Source organism: Meriones unguiculatus, chromosome 16 (genome assembly GCF_030254825.1).
Source record: "Meriones unguiculatus strain TT.TT164.6M chromosome 16, Bangor_MerUng_6.1, whole genome shotgun sequence".
NCBI lineage: Eukaryota > Metazoa > Chordata > Mammalia > Rodentia > Muridae > Meriones > Meriones unguiculatus.
The window spans coordinates 2,558,334-2,581,882 of record NC_083363.1 but is presented as its reverse complement, the minus strand read 5'-3'; the positions used below and the strand labels follow the sequence as shown (position 1 = coordinate 2,581,882).

Genomic DNA, 23,549 nt, shown 5'->3' with positions numbered 1-23,549 from the left:
TGACGAGCCATCGTCGCCCTTCCTTCAGGAAACAGAATCAACTATGCCACAAGGCTGGCAGAGCATTGATCAGGCTGGACTTTTAGCTTAAAGCCGTCAGAGGCCTCGGGAAGTCCCTCTGACGTCACAGCTCCGATAGAGCCCAAGGGACGCAAAGGAACATCTGCAGAGGATGCAGCCGTGTCTGCTGCCCACGGCCAAGCCTGTGAGCGCTTGCCCACGCATGCCACAGCTCCATCGTACTCAAACACAAAGCTTGAGCCCACACTCAGAAACTGTGTGTTCAGAAACCGGAGAGGGAGGGAGCTGGGCTCAGACGAGGGCGAATGGGAATCAGAGAGATTACTGAATGTGTGTGCACTTAATTACCGTCCATCTAAGTGTCTGTCTGTCATCTGTCTCCACCCTCCACGCTAACCTCCCACAGTTCCAGGCTTAGGAGTGCTCCCCCGGTGCACGCAGGCCAGTTCTGGGGCTTCTGCACAATTTGGGTCTGTTTGGTCTGAAAACAGTTCTGCAGAGCCTCCTTAGCATCTCCCCCCTCTGTACCCTGAGCGGCTCAGTTTCATAGCCCAACCTGCTCTTTTTGCTGTGGATATCGGGGTCTTTCATGTTTCTGTGTAAATTTCAGGATGGATTTTTCAAGCTCCAGGACGAATGCTATTGTTATTTTGAGGGAGACGACACTGGGCCATTAAATTCCCTTTTGACAATGTTAATTCTTCCAAACAATGAACACGGGAAGTGTTTTCATCTCTGTATCTTCTCTGGATTCTTTCTATTTTTACGTAATGATTTCTCTGAATCGTAAGTAGGCTTTAAATTCAGGGCCTCATCTCCTGCCGGGGAAGTGCTGCTCCGCTGAGCTGGAGCTCCGGCCTGAGACTGTGGTAGAACACTGAGACAGGGCCCCCAGGCTGGCCTAGACCTGCTCTGCAGCCCTGGCCAGCTTTGAACACGTGAGCCAAGGTTACAGGGTACCGGCAAGCCTAGCTTCTTCACTTTTTTTTTTTTTCATCAGTATTTCTTTCAAGTTTGCAGAGAGCCGTGGTTATTGAGGGCTGAATCCCTTTCACAGTTTCCTTCTTAGAAAGTCTGTTGCTGACGTGGGGCCCAGCTCTCGGTTTTGTCTGTTGATCTCATCTTACGACTTCCCTGAACTTGTCGGTTATGGCGGTCTTTAGGCAGGGTCAACAGGCTCTCCTCCTGGCAGAATGAAATTAGGCCAGACACGGTGTGTTAAATCCACACTTCACCACACTGAACAGCTGCCGCTTATTCCCATCCGTTGACATGAAGAGGTTATTGTCTCTGAGATATAACCTTCCTTTCTCCCTGATAACTACTAAGGGTTTTGTTGTGGTTGTTCTCTTTGTATTTACAAGTAACTGTTACCCTAACATGAAAACAGTGTCCCAGCACTTCAACCTCCTCCCCTCCAGCCCTGAGTGCCCCCCCAGCCTTCCAGCCCACGCACCCACGATGCTCATGACTCCTCTGCTTGCCCACCCTCAACAAAGCTCTGGGATTCCTCTGGGGTCCTTGGGAGACTTGACACAGGTGGCCACAGCAGCGGATAAGTTTTGCTGCGGCCCCATCCCCCAGGCTCTGGATTTTGTTCGCTAAGAAAGACAGAAACACAGTTTGATAGAAATGCTGGATTGAGAGTTAATATTTGCAAGGCTTTGGGGCTCCGTCTTCAGACCTTACCCAGATCTCCTCAGCCACCTGGGAACACTAGCATCTCGTCGTGACAAATCCGCCACCTACTGGTTGCTCGTGGAACTGTCATCATTCGGTCGCCTTTCACAGAGATGGAGCCATGGGGCGGTGGATCAAGACAGCCCCCAAGGGAAGGGACCCACGAAGAATGGCTGGGTTTGGGGGCTGTTATCTCACAGGCTGGCACGTCCCAGGGCTACAAGTGTCTGGGCGGGCGTAAGTCCGTCTTTGTAGGAACAGAAGTTAAGGATTGGTCTGGAGTCTGCCTCTCTGTGGTCCTGGGGAGTTTCAAGGATTGGGGCACACCCTGTGTCCCCCTCCCCCATTTCCCACATGAGGCACCTTGCCTGTGTCGGCAGCAAAACCAACTGTATCATTTGCAGAAAACAACAACTGGAGAGTGACTCATACCTATAATTCTCATAAAGTAAATCTGAAAGTAAATTAAAGTTTTAGGCGAAACATTAAGGGTCCAGAGGAACTGGTTCTTCAGAACCTGTTAGATTTTAGAAGTGGGATGGACACGCGGTGCAGAGCTCTGTAGCTGGCATCAGGGCTGAGTCTTCCACCTCTGCTAACCCGACTGCCCTTTCCCCCATGGACCAACCCCATCTACGCACTCCTTCCTGGAGTGTCCCTCCTCAGGAGATTCTACACTGCGTCAAGGTGACAATTAAAACCAACCATTACAAAGCCAGGTGGTGGTGGCACACGCCTTTAATCCCAGAGCTCCCGAACCAGTGGCAGGTAGATCTCTGAGTCGAGTCTGAGGCCGGCCTGGTCTACACAATGAATTCCAGGACACTCAGTACTACACAGAGAAACCATTTCCATAAAAAAAAGAAAAAAAAAGACACAAAAACAAAACAAAGCAAACTAACAAAGAAAAAGTAACCATTGCTGACAGGGAACAATCCCTCTATTCAGAGGGAGAGTTTTGTATCCTTCTCAGTATCCACTCATTAGCTCCACCCTTTCACCTCCCATCCTGCACTGTAGGGCTTTGTCTAGACCACTACCTGTGCACCAAGACCAGTTGCTGTGCGCTAGAGGCCACAGGATTGGCTGAGGCTGAGAGGGAAGGAGCCGGAAAAACCCACCTCAAACCAGCCTTGGTGCTCTGCCTGCTTGCACTGCTACAATGAAGAGAATTCTTTTGAGTTGAACACTGCCTGCTCAGCTCCCGAAAGTGGATCTAGACACCCCTCACTAGCATGCAAGAGAGTTCAGGGGAGCCCCAAGGAAGGGCTGTGGAAAGAGGAGCCCTAACAGGGTGCCCAAGGCCCTCTGTCACCAGCCATGCTTGTACCGACACACTATGTCAGGAACCTTATCAAGCTGTCGAAGCCTTTGCTTTCCAGCAAAAGAGACAACCAAGAAAAAGCAATCACATGGTACACAGGGCACCGGGGCCTGGTGCTGTGGTCTGGGGGAGGGAACGTCCCCTCCCCAGACTTGGTTTTCTCCTATAGACAGTCACACCCCCAACTCTGCAGGCCCGTGGACTCCTGTTCTGAGGGGAGCTTGGGCCCAGGTGGGGAATCCTGGAGGGCAGGATGAACGTGGCCAGGATGTCGGTCACTCCCAGACAGCGGCTGACCTGCCTGCTGGACAGGGTGCGGAGCAGGGCCCAGCCTGAGTCCCCGAGTTCTGAAGAGGGACCTGTCAATGCTACAACTGCGCCTGGAGGTCTAGAGAAATCAGAGCGGAGCCCAGTCAAAGTCCACCCGCCGTCAGAGTTTCACTTTTGAGCACATCGCCATGAGCCGGAGGAGGGGAATGTGCTGTCGTGACAGGAGTCTCACTTGTGAGTGACCCGGCTCTGCCTCCAGGTTCACAACATTCAGACCTTCCTTCGCCCAACCCGGGACTCTTCCACTTTCCCTGGCAGCTCCATAGCTGCGTGTCCAGCCCGAGGTCCTGGGCTCACCCGTCTTTAGACAGTTGCTGTGTGCATGAAGAACACACCTGTGGTTGGGAGAGACAGCCTCCGTTTCACCCCAAAAGAGAGAGACAGGTGAGTGGCTTGGAGAGTCTCTAGTGGAGGACAGACATGGGAGGAGGGAGTCAGCTAAGATGAGGAAGTAGGGCCTGCACACAGCCATGACAAGTCAGGAAATGGCTCTCACTTCCTGTTGGTCCCCACTGCATGTTTTTCAGAGAGAGGGCTTTTGGGACAGGCTCTCACTCTAGACCCAGTGCTGACCTCCAACGCATGACCATCCTCCTGCCTCACTCAGCCTTCTGGATGCTGAGGTTATAGCGAGCTACCATACCATGCTGAGTTTCTGTCTTTTTAATGTCATTCTTTCTTTATCTCGGGACTGCTTTACTTTCCAATCAGAAGACTTCCTTCAGCTCAGGTTGGCCTCAAACTGGACATCCTCCTGCCTGGTCCTCTTAAGTATTTGCCTCCCAGTAAATGGAATTTCAGTCTCCTTATTCACAAGAGGAAGAGGGAAGAGTTCAAGGTCATCCTTGGCCACCTTCCATCAATCATTATTTTAAAAAATCCCTCACAGACTTTCCCCTGGGCCAGTTCCTCTTTAAGGATTCCTCTTCTCAGACGACGCTAGCTTGTGTCCAGTAAACAAACAAAACAAAACAAACAAATAAACAACAGCACCGGTGCAGAAACCGCAGGGCATGCTGGGAATGCCACAGCTGCTTTTCTCCTGTGTCTGCTCCAGGGACGATGGTGGATTGCCCAGGGTACAGTCTGTCTGGTGTGGCTGCCTCCTTCCTCTTCATCTTGCTGACGATGAAGCACCCAGGTAGGGCCCCTTCCTCCCTGGCTGCCACGCCCTGCGGATCTGAAGCGCACCGTCTCAAAGCCAACCAGACAGTGCGGTAACTCAGGGTACAGAGGTCCAGGGCTCGCACTGACCTTTCCCCCTTCCACGACCCCCCAAACCTTCAACCTCAGGCCCCCACACCCCAGCTTTGGGAAGCTTCGTGGCTTAGTTGCTCATCTCTTGGGCACAAGTAACAACCTCCGACAGCAATGAAAGTCGCCCGGAAAGCGCGCTGGACTCCGTAGCCAGAGCACGGGCAGTTTCCTTCCAGTGCTCTTAACACGTAAATCCCACCAGCGGCAGACACACGACCTGGACCTCTAAGTTCTGGGGAGAATTTTTAAGCCGTATCTATTTTATTTCACCTTAAGTCTCAATTAGATAAGTTCATTCTTAGGACTGCTTTGATTTTACTGGCTTTTAATGTTACACGTGTGTGCACGGCTTACGGTGTATGGTGGAGCAAGCGTGTTCACGGTGTGTGTGTGCGCGGGTGCCCGCCGCGGCTGGTGTATGGGGGTCAGAGGCAACTTGCCGTAGCTGGTTCTCTTCCACCATGCGGATCCTGGGACTTGAACTCCGTTTTTTCAGCTGTGGCTGCGAGTATCTTTCCCTGCTAAGCTTCTATTCCATCTTCCTCCCTACACAGGGTGTCAGGCCTACCCAGGCAGGCCTCTCTGTCAATCCTTTCTTGCCTCCACCTCCCCAGTGGGATGCAGACGAAGAGTGACGTATACATGACATGAAATTCTTAAGGCACCGCAACACGCAGAATTATCAATCATACCTTTGATTTTCAGATATCAAGGGAGATGACTTAACATTTGACCGGAGGACTCAAACTTTCTAGGCGAGCTATGCCTCTAACCCACAGTGAGACGCTTCTGTGAAAGCCATGTTTGCCAGTTCCTGGAAGGACCTTTGCCTTCTCTAAAGGGAAGCAATGATCAAGTCAGTTCCCTCCCTGGGAGGAGTGACCCCGCAAGGCCCGAGGACCCAGTGGCATGGCTGTTTACCTGAGCTCAAAACGACCACAAAACAAGTCCCCACGGGAACATCAATTCACATATTAATTTATTTGGGAATGAAACCCAGACCTGTGATCACTTTTAGTATCTTAAACGTGTGTGGTTTAAGACTGCAAAGCTCAGGCCTGGAGACACGGCTCAGTTACCAGTACTGAATGCTCTTCCGGAGGCCGGAGCTCGGTTCCCGGCACCTACCGCAGATGGCTCACCACCACTTGTACCCAGCTTCAAGGGATCTGATACTCTTCTCTGGCCCCCACACGTGTGTATACTCACACAAACATGCATCATTAAAAATAAAGTACGGAGAAGAAGAGCCTAGATCCCAAAGGCTCATTGACTGTGGAATTGCCTCCGACCACAAAGCAGGTGACACACATTCACACTCCAATTTTTTACTTCGGGCTACCTACAGTTTCTTTTAACCAGAAAGTGTTCAAATTTCCGTGCTTGAACTCCCTGAAACATTGACATTAAATCCCTCCTGTTTCCTGGCAAAGAGTTCCAGCGCCTTGGCTGCGAGGGAGCACCCTGGTCCTCTGGCTTGCTGCTTTTGGCTTGCATCTCTGTTTTCCTTTCCACTGTTTTGCAGATGACTTCAGAGTCCTCGGTCCCGCGGACCCTATCCTGGCCAAAGTCGGGGAAGACGCGCTGCTGACTTGTCAGCTCCTCCCCAGGAGGCCCGCGGAGCACCTGGAGGTGAGGTGGTACCGCTCCGCCGCCGACGCGCCTGTGACTGTGTACCGGGACGGAGCTGCAGTGACTGGCCTACAGGCGGAGGGGTTCGGAGGCCGGGCAGAGTGGACAGACAGCGCCGACGAGGGGAGTGTGGCTCTGAGGATCCGCCAGGTCCAGCCAGGGGATGACGGGCAGTACTGGTGCCGCTTCCAGGAGGGGGAGTACTGGAGAGAGGCCAGCGTGCGCCTCCACGTGGCAGGCAAGTGTCAGCACAGGAGCCCAGGGGCGAGGGGGCGGGACGGGGCGGGGAGGGGGCATGGGGGCGCGAGGGGGAGGGAGGGGATGTGGGGGTGGCGGTAGGGGACAGGAGGAGGGCGGTAGGGGGCAGGAGGAGGGCGGTAGGGGGCAGGAGAGGGCGTGGGGGGAGCGAGGGAGGTGGGAAGGGGCGTGGGGGGCTCGAGGGGAGCGGGAAGAGGAAAGGAGGGGGCGGGAGGGGGCAGGAGGAGGGCGGTAGGGGGCAGGAGGAGGCGTGTGGGTTTCGAGGTGGGTGAGAGAGGGCGTGGGGGGCTCGAGGGGAGTGGGAAGAGGGAAGGAGGGGACAGGAGAGGGCGGGAGGGGGCAGGAGAGGGAAGGAGGGGGCATGAGAGGGGCACGAGGGGAGCATGAAGAGGTGTAGAGGGTAGGACGGGGCAGGAGGGGGCAGGAGGGGAGCACGAAGAGGCGTGGGGGGCAGGAGGGGACAGGAGGGGAGCATGAGTGGCAGGAGGGGAGCAGGAATGGGTGGGTGAGGATGGGAGGGGGTGGGAGGGGACAGGAGGGGGCAGGAGGGAAGCATGAGGGGGCGTGGGGGGCGGGAGGGGGCAGGAGGGGGCAGGCACGAGGGGGCGCAGCGGGGCAGGAGGGAGCATCCACTCACCTGTGTGAACTGTATCGCCTCTTGCAAAATCCCTTTTCAACCACCAAAGGAAAACTTTTTTTTTTTTTCTTGCTCATTTGTAAAGAAGAACGATTTGTTTTGATCTTGTGTCTGGGTGTTTCTCCTGATTGTGTGTCTGTGCGCCATGTGTGTGCTCAGTACCCACGGAGGCCAGAAGAGGGTCAGATCCCCCGGAACTGGAGTCACAGACAGCTGTGAGCCGCCATGCGGGGGGCAGGAACCGAATCCAGGTCCTCCAGAAGAGCAGCCAGAGCTCTCAGCCACTGAACCGTGTCCCCAGCCCCGCTTCTTTATTTCTCATTGATTCTTTGAGAATTCCGTACCATGTATTTTGATATTTTCCCCTCCCCGACTCCCCCCAAATTCCACCCCTTCTATACCCATACAATGATGTCCCCCTCCTCCTCTCCTCCTCCCATCCAGTGCAGTGGGCGCTGTCCCTGTGTGTGAAGTGTGGCCATCCTGAGCCTGCTCAGCCTGCCAGGTGCTACTCCCCTTAAGAAAGCCTGTCTCCTCCCGGCAGCCATCAATCACCAGCAGCTTCTCAGCTGGGGGTGGGGCTCATGCCCATCCCTTGTCTGCTGGGATTTGGTCAGGTTTGAGCCTACAAAGGTCTTGTGCGCGCTGTCTAGCTGCTCTACACGCTGAAGGGAGATCCGGCTGCTTCCCCAGGCAAACGGTTCCTGGAGACACTGGCCTCTCCGGCAGCGCAGCTTCTCCGCTACTAACCAGCCTTTAGCAGATCCACGAGCGCGCCTTCCGCGTGCAAAGCGATGCGCCTCAGGATGCCTTCATTAGGTTTATCACCCTCTGTCGTCTCCCGTCACCCGCCCGGCCCGGCCTCTCCTTCCGCTCAGCATGCGGCTCCCCAGCTTCCTCCGTTTCCCCTGAATGACTTAATTTAATTCTTTTTGGAGTGACGGAGACGCCATTGTGGGTGCAGTTAAGAGCACCTGCTGCTCTTCCAGGGGACCCAGGTTTGACTCCCGCCACCCACAGGGCAGCTCACACCCTTCTGTAACTCCAATTCCAGGGATCCAACGCCTTCTCTGGCCTCCACGGGCCCCAGGTACACACGTGGTGCAGAGATGCAGGTGTAGGCAACCCCCCCCCCCCCACAGAGATGAAACGTCCCGGAACACCGCTGTTTTACTACATGTTTTCTTTCTCCAGGCATCTGTGAACGGTGCTCCAGGGGGACGCTACAACCCAGGCTTTGGCTTTGGGAACGAGGGTGGCTTAAATTCCGTGGGTGTTTTCCCAGAAGTGGGGAAGTGGCTGTCGCATGTCAGCTCTGCTTTTAGGCTCTTGTTTTTGTTGTTTTGTTTGAGAAACTTCCACACAGCACATTTCTGCCACTCGAGGCTGTGACTGTTCCCATTACCATGTTCAATTTGCTCAAAATGGACATGAGAGTCTGTTTCTGAGCTGCAGGTGGAGCTGGACACTGATCCATGTCACACTCTGAGACATTTAGAATGAAGTCAAGGGTGTTTTTCTGGGTGCAAGTGGGAGGCTTGTTCTATTTTTCTCAGCCAGTGATCCGAACTGTTGTAATGTTAAGGCACTTCATGATTTACACAAATTAGTCTAAAATAGATTTCCCCACTGAGAAAAAAGGTAAGGCACAGTCATTTCTCGTGCATTCTACTGTGAACCCAAACTGCAGCTGCCCACGGGACAAATGAAAATAGCCCATGGAGGTGATGTTTGTGTTTAAGAATAAATATGTCATTTAAAATAGAGTCTAGTCACAAGCCAAAATGGCAGCCGGGGCACCTAGTGCGGAGAGCATTGAGAAAGGAGAAAGCAGAGCTGAGGGAAGAGAAGTCATCACGACTAAATCACACCACATCTCAGCACCAGAGACACAAAACAAATTGTGCCACGTGTCCTGTGTCTCCCTTTTCACCATCTGAGTCAGAAGAAAAGTGTGGCCAGATACTGAAGTTTAAAGCTTCAGGCTGGGAAACAAATTCTCTCCCTCCCTCCCTCCCTCTCTCCAGCTCTAGGCTCTTCCCCAGGCATCCACGTGGAGGGACTGGGAGAAGGAGAGGTCCAGCTAGTATGCACGTCCCAGGGCTGGTTCCCTGAGCCTGAGGTCTCCTGGGAGGGCATCAGCGGAGAAAAGCTGATGAGTCTCTCTGAGAATCATGTGCAAAATGAAGATGGGCTGTTCTATGTGGAAGACACACTAGTGGTCAGGAATGACACGGAAGAGACCATTTCCTGCTCCGTCTACAACCGTGTTCTCAAAGAGGCCAGGGTGGCCACCATCACTCTGCCAGGTCAGTGCTCTGCCCCAAGCTGCTCAGCGGCTCAGCAGTAATACGCTTTCTTTCTTTCCCTTCCTTCCTTCCTTCCTTCCTTCCTTCCTTTCTTTCTTTCTTTCTTTCTTTCTTTCTTTCTTTCTTTCTTTCTTTCTTTCTTTCTTTCCTTCTTTCTAAGACAGGCTGTTCTAGATTTGCTTTGTAGACCAGGCTGGCCTCAAACTTACAGAGATCTGCCTGCCCCTGCCTCTGCCTCCCCGAGTGCTGGGATTGAGGCATGCACCACCACACCTGGCTGTCTTTTTTCTTTAATCATATTTAAATAACATGTTAACATTTATAAACATGTACATGAGAAAAGCATACGGCATGTTTTTAGTAGATGGCAGCTCTCAGGATTTCAGTAATTTTCAAGTTCTACATTTCACTCCACTGTGCTGATTGTGCCCCACAGATGTTCAACACATTGGAAACATAATGAAAATATTCCTCCAATGGAGACATTGTCCTGTGGTATGCCTGTTTCTTTCAGGAACCAGTCATGTGCTTCGCCAGAATGGGAGAGTTTCCTTGACAGCTTCTTAATTATAGTCTTGTCAATAAATTGTAACAAAAGCAATACTCAAAGCACATACTACGGTAGTGACAGGTGTGCTTCCTAAGTTGTTAGAAGTTGGAGCGGGGATGGAGAGCAGCACGGAAGATTCTAAGAGCCCAGAAAATCCTCAGGCTCAGTGATAAAGATCTACTTACCATCTAGTGTCACCTATCACCTACCTATCGAATATCTACCTGCCATATATCATCTATCAACTACTTATTAATTATCCATCATTTATCTATCATTCATGTACCTAATCCATCATACAGCTATTACATATCTTTCAATCATCATCTATCTAATCACCTATTTTTGATCTCTCATTTATCTATAATATATCAACTATCAATCACCTGTCTTTCTAAATATCTATCATCTACCTGTTCATCATGTGTCCTCTCTCTCTCTCTCTCTCTCTTGTCTGTCTGTCTATTATCTATCTGAAACAGACATTTGTATTTCTTCTGAGACAGTCCCACTCTGTACTCCAGCAGCCCTCTTGGCTGTAGGTGTGAACCAATGTGCCCAGCTAGATTTTGCTACTTATGTGACGGGGTATTGTCTTTAAAACCCTAACTTGAACTGAGACTTTTAGGATACCATGTTTGGATGTGTTGCTGATTTATTGAAGAGTTAAAAGTGAATGTTGTATTATGCTAAATCAGTGTTGTGCAGGCCCAGTTTGGAATTATGAGTGGTGCTTGTGTGTGGCCATATATTTCATCCTTAGCCTTCATTTACATAAATAACATATTTTTACTAGTGTTTAATATTAGCAGAAACAAACCGAATTGATGGTGATAGAATTTTTCACAGCTTTCTGTTGTGAAAAAAGTAAGATCTGACTCACCAGATGGTCCAGAAGAATTGATTTTCTTCTTTTCAGATTTTTTAAGTAAATTGAGTTCTTGAATAAAACGTGAAGCTTACGGTTATTTCTGGGAAGTTTCTTTCTTTTCCTTTAGACAAAATCCCTTAAAATATTTTTCTTCTTTCTCTAGAGAAACTGCAGACAGAGCTGGGTGAGTGGGACCTTCACGCAGCCCTGCAGGAGGGCGGAGCATGGAAAGCAACCATGATGCCTCCTGACCCATGAGGAAGGGAGCAGGACTCTCTCCAGTGCCGGTTAAGGTGGCCTGGGAAGGAAATGGCGAGGCACAGACCTCCACAGCCTCCTTCAGGGACTCACCCGAGGAAGGGCTTTTCAGTTTCTGTTACTACACACCCATCTGGCTCTCATTTTTAGCCCATGATCAGAGGGTGATGTGGGCTCCCGCGCCCTCACATCTCAGAGCCTAACCTCTGCTCACGCTGCATGGCCACCAAAGAGCCTTTGCTCAACCCCACAGCAATCTTAATAGATGAATTTTATAGTTGAAACCTCTAAGGCACAGACTAAGTGTGTAAAGCCAGCCAGATTTGAAGCGACGGCACACCCCTTTTATTCTGAGGGTTTAGCAGCGTGTAGCCTGGCCTCTGATGAGTGTTTTCTTCACACTGGCAAGGCTCTTCTTTAAACAAGGATGGCTGGCATCCTGGGACCACAAGTCCCACCCTCCTCCTCCGAGTGAGCCTGTGCCTCGGACCTCCCTGGGGTGCTCACAGGTTCTGAACCCCACAGGAAGTCCACGCTGGCTCATACCCTGCCCATTGGTCTATTTAACAGCTTCCTTGAGGGTAATTGGACCTTCTCAGCCCACTGTTGTCAGAGTCGGAGACAGCATAGAATTAACTTGTCACCTGTCCCCTCAAACTGATGCCCAGGGCATGGAGGTGAGGTGGCTCCGCTCCCACTATTACCCTGCAGTCCACGTGTATGAAGATGGGGCCCCCGTGGCCACAGAGCAGATGGCAGAGTACAGAGGGCGGACTTCCGTGGTGACCGAGGCCGCCCACGAGGGAAAACTGACCCTGCGGATCCACGACGCCCGAACTTCCGATGACGGGCAGTACCGGTGCCTCTTTGGAAAAGATGGCGTCTACCAGGGGGCCCGAGTGCCTGTACAGGTGATGGGTAAGGGTTCCAGGTAGATCTTTTGGCTTCTCCAGCCTCCTAACCCTGTGCCATGCTGGCTCCTGGGAGACTTGACACTGAAGCATTCTGCACGTTCATTCATTTTCAAGTTCATATTGTACTTTGAGTGCAGCAACGGCCATAGACACTTCAAGATCACAACTTCAGGTACACTAACTTGAGGTTTTTAATTTTTTTGTTTTTGTTTTTTTTTTGTTTTGTTTTTTACTAATTCTCTGAGAATTCCAAGCCATCTATTTTGATAATATTCATCTCCCCAACTTCGCCCACTTAGCTCCTCCAAGATCCACCCTCATTTTCTTAACCCCAACTTCCTGTCCTCTTTTTCAAAATTTAATAACCCGCTATCTCCTGTTTCTGCTGTCTGTATACTTGAGGGCACAGAGCGTGGGCGGCCTGCCAGGAGCGACACCTTGTGTCCTGAATTTATCAACTGTCCAGAGCTCCTTAGCTAGGAGGGGCCCACGTCCACGCTGGACCATTGGCTGGCTGGACCGTGTGCAGGTCTGTCTTAGACAATCACGGCTGATGTGAGGTCATGAGTGCAGCAGCCCTGTCACACTCAGACACTGTCAGTACAGTGCCCGTCCCCCTCCCCCAACCTCCGAGTCTTACAACAGCTGCACTCCAGGTTGTTTAGCTGTGTCTGCGGCGGGGGGGGGGGGGGCAATGACACAGATGTCCCCGGTGTGGCTGGGCACCGCACTGACACTTACTCTCTGCATTCTGGCCAGTTGTGAGTTTCTGTCTTAACCACCGTCTCCTGCACAGAGAAAGTTTTCTGATGAGGTCTGAGAAATGTGCTCAAATCTATGGGACAAAGAGAAAGAATTTGGAGGGTCTCCCTTGGGGCCTCAAGCTTCCCCACAGTGAGCTGTTGGTAGTATGCCAGGCATGCATTTCCTGGGGCTTAAATTTTTAAGTGTAGCACAATCAGAAAGATGGGGCTCCCAAGCACCTGCATAGAGTGACCAGTCTGAGAACAGTCCCCACAATTTTCCGTGAAACACATCAACCTCCTAAGGTTCTGGTAAGTATGTAGTTTCTGGGAAGTGTCGTGATTCGAAGACTCGGCCACATGTACCACACGCACAGAATCCGTAAAGACTGACAGCCGTGGTGTGCTCCAAGGGAGGCAGACTGAGTCACAGATAGAAACAGCCCTCCAAGGTCAGCAAACGCTGGTGAGACACCATCGTGCTTCTCTTGCCGAGAGGCCCTCCTTCACACGGCTTTCTGTCTGTGCCTTGGGTGGCCTCTCTTACCCAGCATCTCCAGGCTGGGCTTGCATCTCAGGTGTGGTCAGAGTCACTTTGTTGTCAGGGTCAGGAGGAAAAAGGTAGGGAATTGAGGTTGAAAAAAGAAGAAGAAGAAGAAGAAGAAGAAGAAGAAGAAGAAGAAGAAGAAGAAGAAGAAAAAGTAGATTATTTCCTAATCTATCCCAGAAGACTTTGGGACAGAAAAATAGAAAAGCAGAACAAGAAACCCGGTAGCCAGTCCCATCTCCCAGGGGGGATCATTGGAGCTCTGTCCTTCCCAGTCCTCTGTCACCTCTTCCTCCCTCTGGGGGACCACACACACACACACACACACACACACACACACACACACATGCTCAGAAGCTCCATCTCCTCCTCTTTGGTCTCTGTCCCCAGCGGTGGGCTCCACCCCACGGATCACGCAGGAGGTCCTGAAGGATGGAGGCGTGCAGCTGAGGTGCACATCTGAAGGGTGGTTCCCACGGCCCCACGTGCAGTGGCGGGACAGAGAGGGAAGGACAGTGCCCTCGCTCTCCGAGGTCTTCCGTCAAGGCAGCCAGAAGCTGTTCCAGGTGGACACTCTCCTGCTGGTCACCAACAGCTCCGTGGTGAATGTGACCTGCTCAGTCAGCCTCCCTCTGGGCGAGGAGAAAGTGGCACGGTTTCCTCTCTCAGGTCGGTGACTGGTGACTGCATTCCTTCCCCCAGCTTGGGAGCTAAGTGATAAATGGGTTGGGCTCTATGTTTTTTCTTTGAGAAGTTTCAGGTGTCCAGGCTGGCCTGGGACTTCTGTCTTCCTGCCTCCGCATCCCACACTGAGCCTGCGCCTGCTGCTCCCTCTCCCCATCTCCTCCCTGATTCTTCTCCTTCTACTCCTCCTCCTTCTCTTCCTCCTCTTCTTCCTCCTCCTCTAATTTTCCTCATCCTTTCTCTTCTTTCTCTTTTCTTTATTACTCTTCTTTTTCATATTTTATCTTCTTCTCTCTGGTAGGGTATTTTTTTAGGAAATCTTTTAAAATTAAATCTGTATCTCCTGCAAAGTTTGTCTTCAGGTCACCTAAGGACAACATTCCTCTGAGCTTCTTGTTTCTTCCTCTCTCTCATCTCTCTCTTTCTTCTCTCTCTGTGTGTATTCTATTTCCCTCTATCTACAACCCCCCCTTGCTGTGAAAACAATTATAATACCTTTCTTTCCCCTTGTTGTGGATTTTATTCTTCAGTAGAAATTAATCTCTTCACAAACCTTGTAGGTATAGCCTGGGAGGCCTTGTGTTTTAACAAGATAGTTCCTCTAGTGATTCTGTGATGTAGTGATATACTTAGAAAAAGAGAAGGGAAATGGGGCGGGGCACCAAAGCCAGACCTAAGTTTACCTGCTTCCCTTGGCCTCTGGGCAGCAGGGAGACTGAACCAACAGGTTCCTGGAGAGACCCCGCTCTCAGGCTGCTCCCATGAGAAAAGCCACCTTGACATTTTCCTAGTCTCATGGCGACCTCTGGGGTTTGCGTTTCAGACTCCAAGATAGCTTTGTTATGGATGAGCCTGCCTGTCTTGCTGCTGCCTCTTGCCATGGCCGCTGACCTGATCAAGGTGAAACGCAGTAGGAAAGGTAAGTGGGTGGACAGGCTGGACTAGTTCAGGGACTGGGGAGCCCTTCCTTGGTTTACGGTCCTGCCATCAAAGCGCAGTGACCAGTGACATGAGCTTAGAGCTCACAGCACTGGGTTTAAAGGACACTAGCCCTGGGCCTCGAGAGATAGCTCAGTGCTTGAAATAGGAGGTTCCCTTGGATCTGGACTTGTTCTACTCTGGTGGTTGTGATCTTGGTGACATCTCAAGCCTCACCTGGTCTCGTGGTGAAGTAAAAGATGTCATGATACTCAGCATAGGAGGAGGAAAGGAACCAGAAATGGTTAGGAGACCATTAGAGAGATGGCTCGGGAGTTGAACACTTGCAGAGGACCTGAGCTCAGTTCCCGCACACATGGTGGCTCGCGACCATCAGTGACTCCAGTTCCAGGGACTGACACCTTCCTCTGGCCACCTCGGCAGGCACCAAACATGCCGTAGTGGTTCACAGACATACAGGCAGGCAAAACATTCCTATACAGAAAATAACAAAAATAAATATTTTGTTTTAAAAAAGAAGTTGGGAGAGGAGGCACAGAAGGGCAGGGGGAAAGAAGAAAGAGTGACAACAAAGTGTAGAGCCATCTGTGTAAGAAAGTGCCAGAGCGGAGCCTCCCACTGTGTGTGCTAACTGTTTGGGGCTGGGAGACGAGTTGACAAGGCTGGCTGGTCTCACGGAGGACCCAGATTCGATTCCCGGCACCCACAACGCAGGTCACAACCGCCTGTGACTCCAGTTCCAGGAGGGCTGTGCAGCCTCAAGCTTCCTGTCCTACCTGACCATGACCCCGTGCCCTCGGCCACCACCCCGCCCCCACTGCCAAGCAGGAAGACTCCACTCTTCTAAGCTTTCAGTCAAGTGAACTAAACCCTCCCTGGCCCCCAACTTCCGGGCTCCATCTCTCTGTCGGCCTGCAGATCACTCGGTCACTTACCTCCTTGGAGACTAGAGGGCACCACAGAGCGGCCTTCTGGAGCTCTTATTGGCCCCTCAGCCCCCGCGTGCCACCCTTGTTCCCCCTGAGGCCCTGTCCTCTCACCCCAGGCCACGAGTGCAGGTGACTGACTCACAGTGCGTCCACTGCTGTGTCAATCACTTGGTCTTCCTTAGCTATCTTGGGTGGAGGACACCCTCTCCCGAAGAAGTGAACAGGAGATTTAGCAGAGCGTTGACGACAGCGAACCCAAACCGCGGCGTCAGATGGGGTGGGGTAGGGAATTGACGGGTCTTCCTTTGCACTGAGAAGGAGGAACAGCCTGTAAGAGTGCTGAACAGCAAGGGTGCCCTGCCACCCTAGGGACAGAAAGAGGGGAAACCCCCACGCTCTTTCTTGACTGCTTCTATATTGGCAAAGCCAAATTTAAAGACCATTTTTCAGGGCAGAAGTCTAGTCCTAGTTTAATTACTTATTGGTCACAGCGTCGCCTCTTCTGTTGCTACCTAGATCCACAAACGTATCTTGGTTGACCACTGTGTGGTCTTTTCCCACAGTGGGGATTGCTCTCTCTCTGAACCCTGCTGGTATTTTCTCTAGGGGTCTCGGGCTCCAGGGCTTGTTGCTACTTCATCTCAGTCCCACACACAGCCGGACACCCCTGGGCACCGCTTTTTCTCTCTTCATCCTTGGCACTCTGTAATCTCCTCTTCTTCTGTCTTTCCTTCTAGACCAAAACCACAGCGACAAGCCGGAAGATCACAAGGATGATGAAAGCCACACGAGAAGGCTTCCCCCTGACAAGAGGCTCCATGCAAGCCCAGTGCACCCCGCTTCCTGAACACCCTATTGTCGTCACAGTGAGGGACGCCTCAACCTGGGTCGGCCCATCATAGCTGTGGTCTCCCCCACTCGGGGACCGCATCCTCTCTCCCTGTGCCTACCACCCCTCACCCACCAGCCACCACCCCTCACCCTCACCCACCACCCCTCACCCCTCACCCACCACCCCTCACCCACCACCCCTCACCCCTCACCCACCACCCACCACCTCTCACCCACCACCCACCACCCCTCACCCACCACCCCTCACCCACCACCCCTCACCCCTCACCCACCACCCCTCACCCACCACCCCTCACCCACCACCCACCACCCCTCACCCATCACCCACCACCCCTCACCCCTCACCCACCACCCCTCACCCCTCACCCACCACCCCTCACCCCTCACCCACCACCCCTCACCCACCACCCACCACCCTTCACCCACCACCCCTCACCCACCACCCCTCACCCCTCACCCACCACCCCTCACCCACCACCCCTCACCCCTCACCCACCACCCCTCACCCACCACCCACCACCCCTCAGCTTTGTGCAGCAGCTTTATCCTGCTGTCCCTGGACCTACCATGAGGACGTAAGAAGGAGGAGCCAGACATGGAGAGGAATGTCACTCATCTGAGACCTGGGTGGGCTTTTCTAGAAATGCCCAAGCCAGAGGGACAAAGCACTCCAGGTGCAGTGAGAAGACGGGGTTTCCTTCCTCTTTCCACACGAGAAAGGACTCACTGAGATGCAGAAACACCTGACATTTGCACTAGGAATCAGGCTGTAGGCTGGAGACATAGCTCAGAGTGCTTGCTCTTCTTGCAGAGGACCTGAGTTCTGGGCCCAGCACCCATATGGCACCTCACAACTACCTATAACATCAGTTCTAGAAGGGCTGATGCCTTTTTCTAGCCTCTGAGGACACCACCAAGCACATGCTTGGTGCAGGGCCATACATGCAGGCAAAGCATCCATATAAATGAGAAATAATAATATAAAAAAATAAAGGAATTAGACCAAAACCTTCCATGTGGTCACCCCCTGGGCTGTCTGCAGCTGGCTCATGGTAGGACAGCTGAGAGGAGACAGGAAAAAATGCTAATGTTTAAATCCATCATAAGGTATTTCATACGTATCTACGCCATGTACTGGTGCCCCAAAGAACCTAACATTTCCATATGTAAAACAGGGTTTCCTATAGCAACGTCATTAAACAACCCTTCTGTCTTTGCTAGTGTTCTATTGCTGTCACAAAACACCGCGACCGAGGCAGCGTTATAAAAGAAAGGTTTAATCTGGGCTTTATGGTTCCAGAGAGTTAGCATCCGCGGCCATCAGGCTGGAGGGAATATGGCAGCAGGCAGGCAGGCATGGCACTGGAGGAGTGGTTGAGGACTTACTCTGATCCACAAGGGTGAGGCAGAGAGAGCTGACTAGCACCAGGGTGGACGTTAGGCCCCAGTGACGCACCTGCTCCTACAAAGCTGCACCTTCCAATCCTTCCGTCTGGGTCTAAGCACTCAAGCACAGGAGCCTTCGGGGCCTCCTCCGTCAAGCGACCGTGCTGCGTTTGTAATTCTTCTCTAAATTTGCTTTTTAATACCCCCACAGGAGAGAGTGTGAACAGTAAAAGCAGCCAAGTGGGTCTACGATGGTTCCTGCTGCCTTTCTTTTCTTTCTTTTTAAATCTGTAATTCATTCCTTTTCCCTTCCTGTCAAATCTTCCCTTCAAGGCCTCAAGGGGGGGGTGTCTGCCAGTGGACCTATGTAAGCCACACCCACATAAAAACAGCAGTGCCAGGACGCAGGAAGGGCCCGTGTCCCCGAATAACAGACATGCTGATTTTAAAAGCACAGTCCAGTATATAGGCTCTCCTAGGCTCACTCCCCATTTCTTGGATGGAGAAAACATCATGAAACTTGGCTGCATCACATTTTAGCTAAGTATTATAATCCCTTGGTGATGTTTGGCACCATACCATGGCCAGTTAAGGAGGGCAGCTTTCTGGACCACAGCAAACAATCATAGAACAAGCGTCAGATGACAGTTTCCTCATCTGACAGAGCTGCCTGAGGAGCAGCTGCTGCTCACTGTCAGGAAAAGGGAAACATATGTGCATGAACTTGGCCCTAAGTAACGTGGAACAGACCAAACAAGAACTGACTCAAACTAGACTTTGAGCTCCTGAAGGAACACAGCCATGGGAGCTCAAAGTAGAAACAAGACAGAATGAGCTAGCCATAAAAAAGAACATCAGAGGATGCCCGGGGAGACGATGGAAGGTGAGTGTGTTTAACCAACCAGGTTAAGTGAGCAGAAGATAAGCACATTATAAACCAATCAACTGTGTCTAAAGGTCAGCTCTGTGGCCAGCACCTGATAAGGGAAAGAAAAGGGCAAGCGCTGTGATAATCCTGAGATCAGTTCTGAGACCATTGGCCACCTCTGACCCCTTCCTGAGATGCTATACTCCTTTACCACCTAACGGCTTTGGTGTCTTCCTAGTGACTAAACATTCAGTAAAGAAAAATGGGTAACAGCACAGAGGAGGGGAGGGCACAAGGCTCCCCAGCTGAGGAGCTATTGGCATTTGATAGCTGCTTTAATAGAGTGATCTTTGTCTTATTGACCATCCTAAAGGGCAGTTCTCCACTCCCAGGAGTAGTTGGCTCTGAGAGAGAGAGATTGGGTGAGTCGGGAGGTGGGGTTTCATCTCGGAGGAGTTGGGGGAGGGGAGTAGATATGATCAAAGTAATCATATGAAATTCTCAAAGAATTAATAACAATTTTGAAAAGGAAGATGGCTTTACCATATAAATGGCGTACTCCTCTCTCCTTGATTTATATTCTCCAGGCATATTTAGAAATTGAAGACACTGCAAATACATTGGACTATTCTGAATTTCTCCTTTAAAATAGTCTTCTATTCTTTCTTACATTTAAAGTGTTTTGATAGTCTATGTTATCAGTATTCTTGTACATCAAAATGGCTTTCCCATCCCCTTCATTTAAAAATGTTTCAGTAAAGGACTAAGGTAAAAAAAAATTTTTTTTCAGTAAAGGCGTGGTGGTGCAAACCTTTAATCAGGCAGATATCTGTGAGTTTGAGGCCAGCTTGGTCTACAATGGCAAGTTCCAGGACAGCCTAGACTACATAGGGAGATTCTTTCTCATCAAAACAAACACAATTCTTTAGTAAAGATTAATGGGGGAAAGAGATGGACAGAATGAACCATGTCAGACAGCATCACCTGAGATGCATTGCTTGAAGATGAGGCCGACCTCAAATGAGAGGAATAACGTCAGGGGGACAGCTTTGATTTGGGAGAAGGAGTTGAAATAAAGTGCCTAATTTTAAAACAGACTTCTAAAAACTGGTTCAGTCTGGACAGTGGAGGCACACACCTTCAATCTCAGCACTCAACAGACAGGGGAAGGGAGAACTCTGTGAGTTTGAGGTCACCCTGGTCTACAGAGTGAGTTCCAGGGCAGCCAGGGCTACACAGAGAAACCCTGTCTAGAAAAACAGAACAAATCAAAACTGGCTCGATTTCACAGTACAACATAACAAATGCATCAATATACCAAGACTATTTAGATCAAATCCAGGATCCAAGACAATGACCATCTCCAAACACTGGCCCACCCCATCTCTTTCGTCAGCTTGACAGAGCTAAGGTCATCTGGAAGGAGGGAATCTCAACAGAAAAAATGTCTCCATTAGATTGTCCTGTAGTCAGTCTGTGGAACATATTCTTGATTAATAATTAATGTAGGAGGGCCCAGCCCACTGTGGGCGGTGCCATCCCTGGGCAGCTGGCTGAGCAAGCCAAGAAGGGGCCATCCCTCCCATTTCTTTGTGGCTCCTGCTCCAGTCCTGCCTCCAGGAGTTTCTATTCTGACTTCCCGTGACCTGCATGATAAAACAAATTCTTTCTCTCCAAGATTATTTTTGTCCGTATGTATTTCATCTCGCAACAGAAAGCAAACTAGAGCACAGGTGCACAACCATCCCTCCAAAACCCAACAGGATGATCATCTCTCCTCTAAAACCATTTTCACACTCAGCTGCTTATGATCGCCATTAGCTCTGTGGCTTTCTCAGTCGTCACCTTTTCTGGAGAAACACTTGCACGGCCCCTCTCCTCTCAGATTTGCTAACCTTCACTAACTCTTTTCTCCCTTTGAAGTTGGCTGGCTGTGCTCCCGCCTGCTCCGTCTCATGCTGACACACCCACACAGCCCCTGAGAAATGGGATCCTGGCTCCCCGTCCTTCACACCCATCACAGGGTACACATAGGAGGAGAGCAGGCTGTCCGCACCCAACACGCCCACAATGTGATTCAAGACGCCAATCACCACCAAGTTCTCTACCAGACAAACCATAGTGGAAGGTGTATCAGGGTGACCTGACTGGCACCTTCAGGGTAAATTGTCCCATCACTGTCAATCATCATTGTCCCCGCAGAGCCCAGGGACCATGGTCATCACGGATTTTCACTTCATATTCACAGGCTGATAGGTCAGTGGGTTTTTACGGCAGAGAGGCTAGTCTCACACAAAGCAAATGATTCCTTGTGTGCGTTGGTGGTGTACTCTTGGAAGAGAGGAGAGAGCTGGGAAATCATGAAAACACATTCCTCATGAAGCATTATTTACCCTGATGTGCAAAATAAATAATTATATCAGATGAGGATTTAGAGCTAACCAAGTCGTGTCTAATCCTGTGCAGAAAACAGGATCCAAGGCCACAAGTGTGTCCGGTTGTCACCTGAGCCCAGCGGAAGCAGAGGTGGGGTGGAGAACGGGTCTCTCAGCAGGAATCTGCCATCTTCCTAGGGTGGGAATAGTGAGGTCCAGAGGGAGGTCCTGCAAACATCTGGAGTGATGACAAGGAGATCGTCAAGGTAAGAGGTCATGGCTAATGGATTCACGGTGGCTACGAAATGGTCTCCTGCAGCTCTCAGACAATTGTGGTGTCTTTCCCAAAGGAGCACCAGGGACTTTTGTCACTCACACAGAGACCCTTCGCTTCCCTTTTCCAGAGGTACCCTGACCTGAACAGCTGTGCCCTCTGTCTATCCTCAGGATCTCTCCCTCACTTCCTCCCTCTTGCCTGTCACCCAGGAGAGGCTCCTGCGAAACTCACAAGTCCTTAGAGAGATGAAGGCTTCCTGGAACTGCTTACCACCTCAGAGAGAGAGCCAGCCAGGGTAATCCTGCCCTGCCTCCCAGCTCACCACCTCCTCTTGGAGGCCTGCAGGGCTCTCCTGTGAGTCTTGCTCCAGATGCTTCAGAAGATCCTGGAGGAAGGCTTAGGTGGACATTTAAGGGATTCAGGAAACTGGAGGCCAGAAGGCTCCTCCCAGGAAACTCTGGGAGTCAGTCCCTGCCATCCTCCAGTCTTGAAACTGAAGTGAAATAACATTAGAAAAGAGAACTGCAAAGCAGACAATAGAGAGGAAATAGAGCTGCAGCAAATGGTCTCTTTCTTTCAAACTTGTATGAGTTCCAGTCAGTGACACGGGTCTTGAAATCTTAGAACCTGATAGTTTGGGTTAATCCCCTGATATTGTTGCTTATGCTTAGGATTTGGAGGAGAGCTACAGAACTTGTTGGTGCCCCAGTTTCCTTATCTGACATTGGGTTGGATGGTAATGCATGTTCTTGAATTTTTAAGATTATATAAATCGACATATTGTAAACAAGGGCATCTAACGCCCATCCATTTAGCCAAAGGTTAGAAGTTCTACCATAATGTGTCTGAAGCTTTGATACATTGTCATCTTCTGGGTAGGGGATACATTGTCTTCTCCTCCGTAGTGGATACATTGTCATCTCCTGAGAGTTGATACGTTGTCTTCTCCTGGGTACTTGTTTTTTGATACATTGTCTTCTCCTGGGTAGTGGCTACATTGTCTTCTCCTGAGTACTTGTTTTTTGATACATTGTGTTCTCCTGGGTACTTGTCTTTTGATACATTGTCTTCTCCTGGGTACTTGTTTTTTTGATACATTGTCTTCTTCTGGGCAGTTGCTGCTTTGATACATTGTCATCTTCTCGATAGTTCTCTTATTCACACACACACACAAAAGGAACTGAAAAGACAAGGACACATTTCAACTTTCTGATTCTCATTCACTCAGACTGATTAAATCCACCTCATCTGTGGTGAGCGAGGAAAGGGACAGCTTGCTGTCCTCCAAGCCTGTGAATTCGGAATGGTTGTTTTCTTCCTTGGAATGATGGAAAGAACCTACAAGAGTCAAGAACATTGAGATTTGGTGGAGGGATGGCTCAGTGGTTAGGAGCACAGACTAATCCAGGGGGCCTGAGTCTGTTCCCTAGCTTCCACATGAGGAAGCTCCCAGCTGCCTGAAACTCAGCTCCAGGAGATCTGATGCCCTGTTCTGGACTGCATGGGGACCTGTGCTCATGTGCACAACCCCCCCCCCACATATACATAATTAAAAATGAAATAACTCTTTAAAAGGGAAGAAAACCACTACATCCTTGAAATTCTAGATCTAAGATTGAATACTCACAAGCAGCTCCTCAGAGTCATGCAAGAATGAAACAAGTACAGACGTTTTCTAAGAAAATGGTCTATGTCATGATGCTACTTAAAGATGAAAAATAGGCTCTCCAGAGCAGTCATTCAAAGAAAAGAATGCTCTTCTAGATGGTGATATTCACCAAGACCACGTGACTTTCAGCAATTTCAAATGGGTGGCAATGTACGGTAGACTATGAAAATGCAAATTTGGGGGGCTGGGAGATGACTCGGTAGTTAGGAATCCTCCTGTAGAGGATGTGGGTTTGGTTT

General features: G+C 50.7%; 1 protein-coding gene across 2 annotated transcripts; it reads left to right on the top strand.

Moving 5' to 3' along the window:
• Positions 1–3,469: 3,469 nt before the first annotated feature.
• Btnl2 (butyrophilin like 2) lies at positions 3,470–16,952 on the top strand. Of its 2 annotated transcripts, none has more exons than XM_060369085.1 (9): positions 3,470–3,739; positions 4,413–4,496; positions 6,138–6,482; positions 9,167–9,448; positions 11,033–11,053; positions 11,839–12,045; positions 13,722–14,000; positions 14,839–14,934; positions 16,621–16,952. In XM_060369085.1, exons 2-9 carry the CDS (start codon positions 4,418–4,420, stop codon positions 16,728–16,730), a joined length of 1,419 nt encoding a protein of 472 aa, XP_060225068.1. In that variant the 5' UTR covers positions 3,470–3,739; positions 4,413–4,417; the 3' UTR covers positions 16,731–16,952. The 2 variants fall into 2 exon arrangements, with proteins under 2 accessions (XP_060225068.1, XP_060225067.1); XM_060369084.1 differs by having other exon boundaries at positions 11,698–12,045.
• Positions 16,953–23,549: the final 6,597 nt, after the last annotated feature.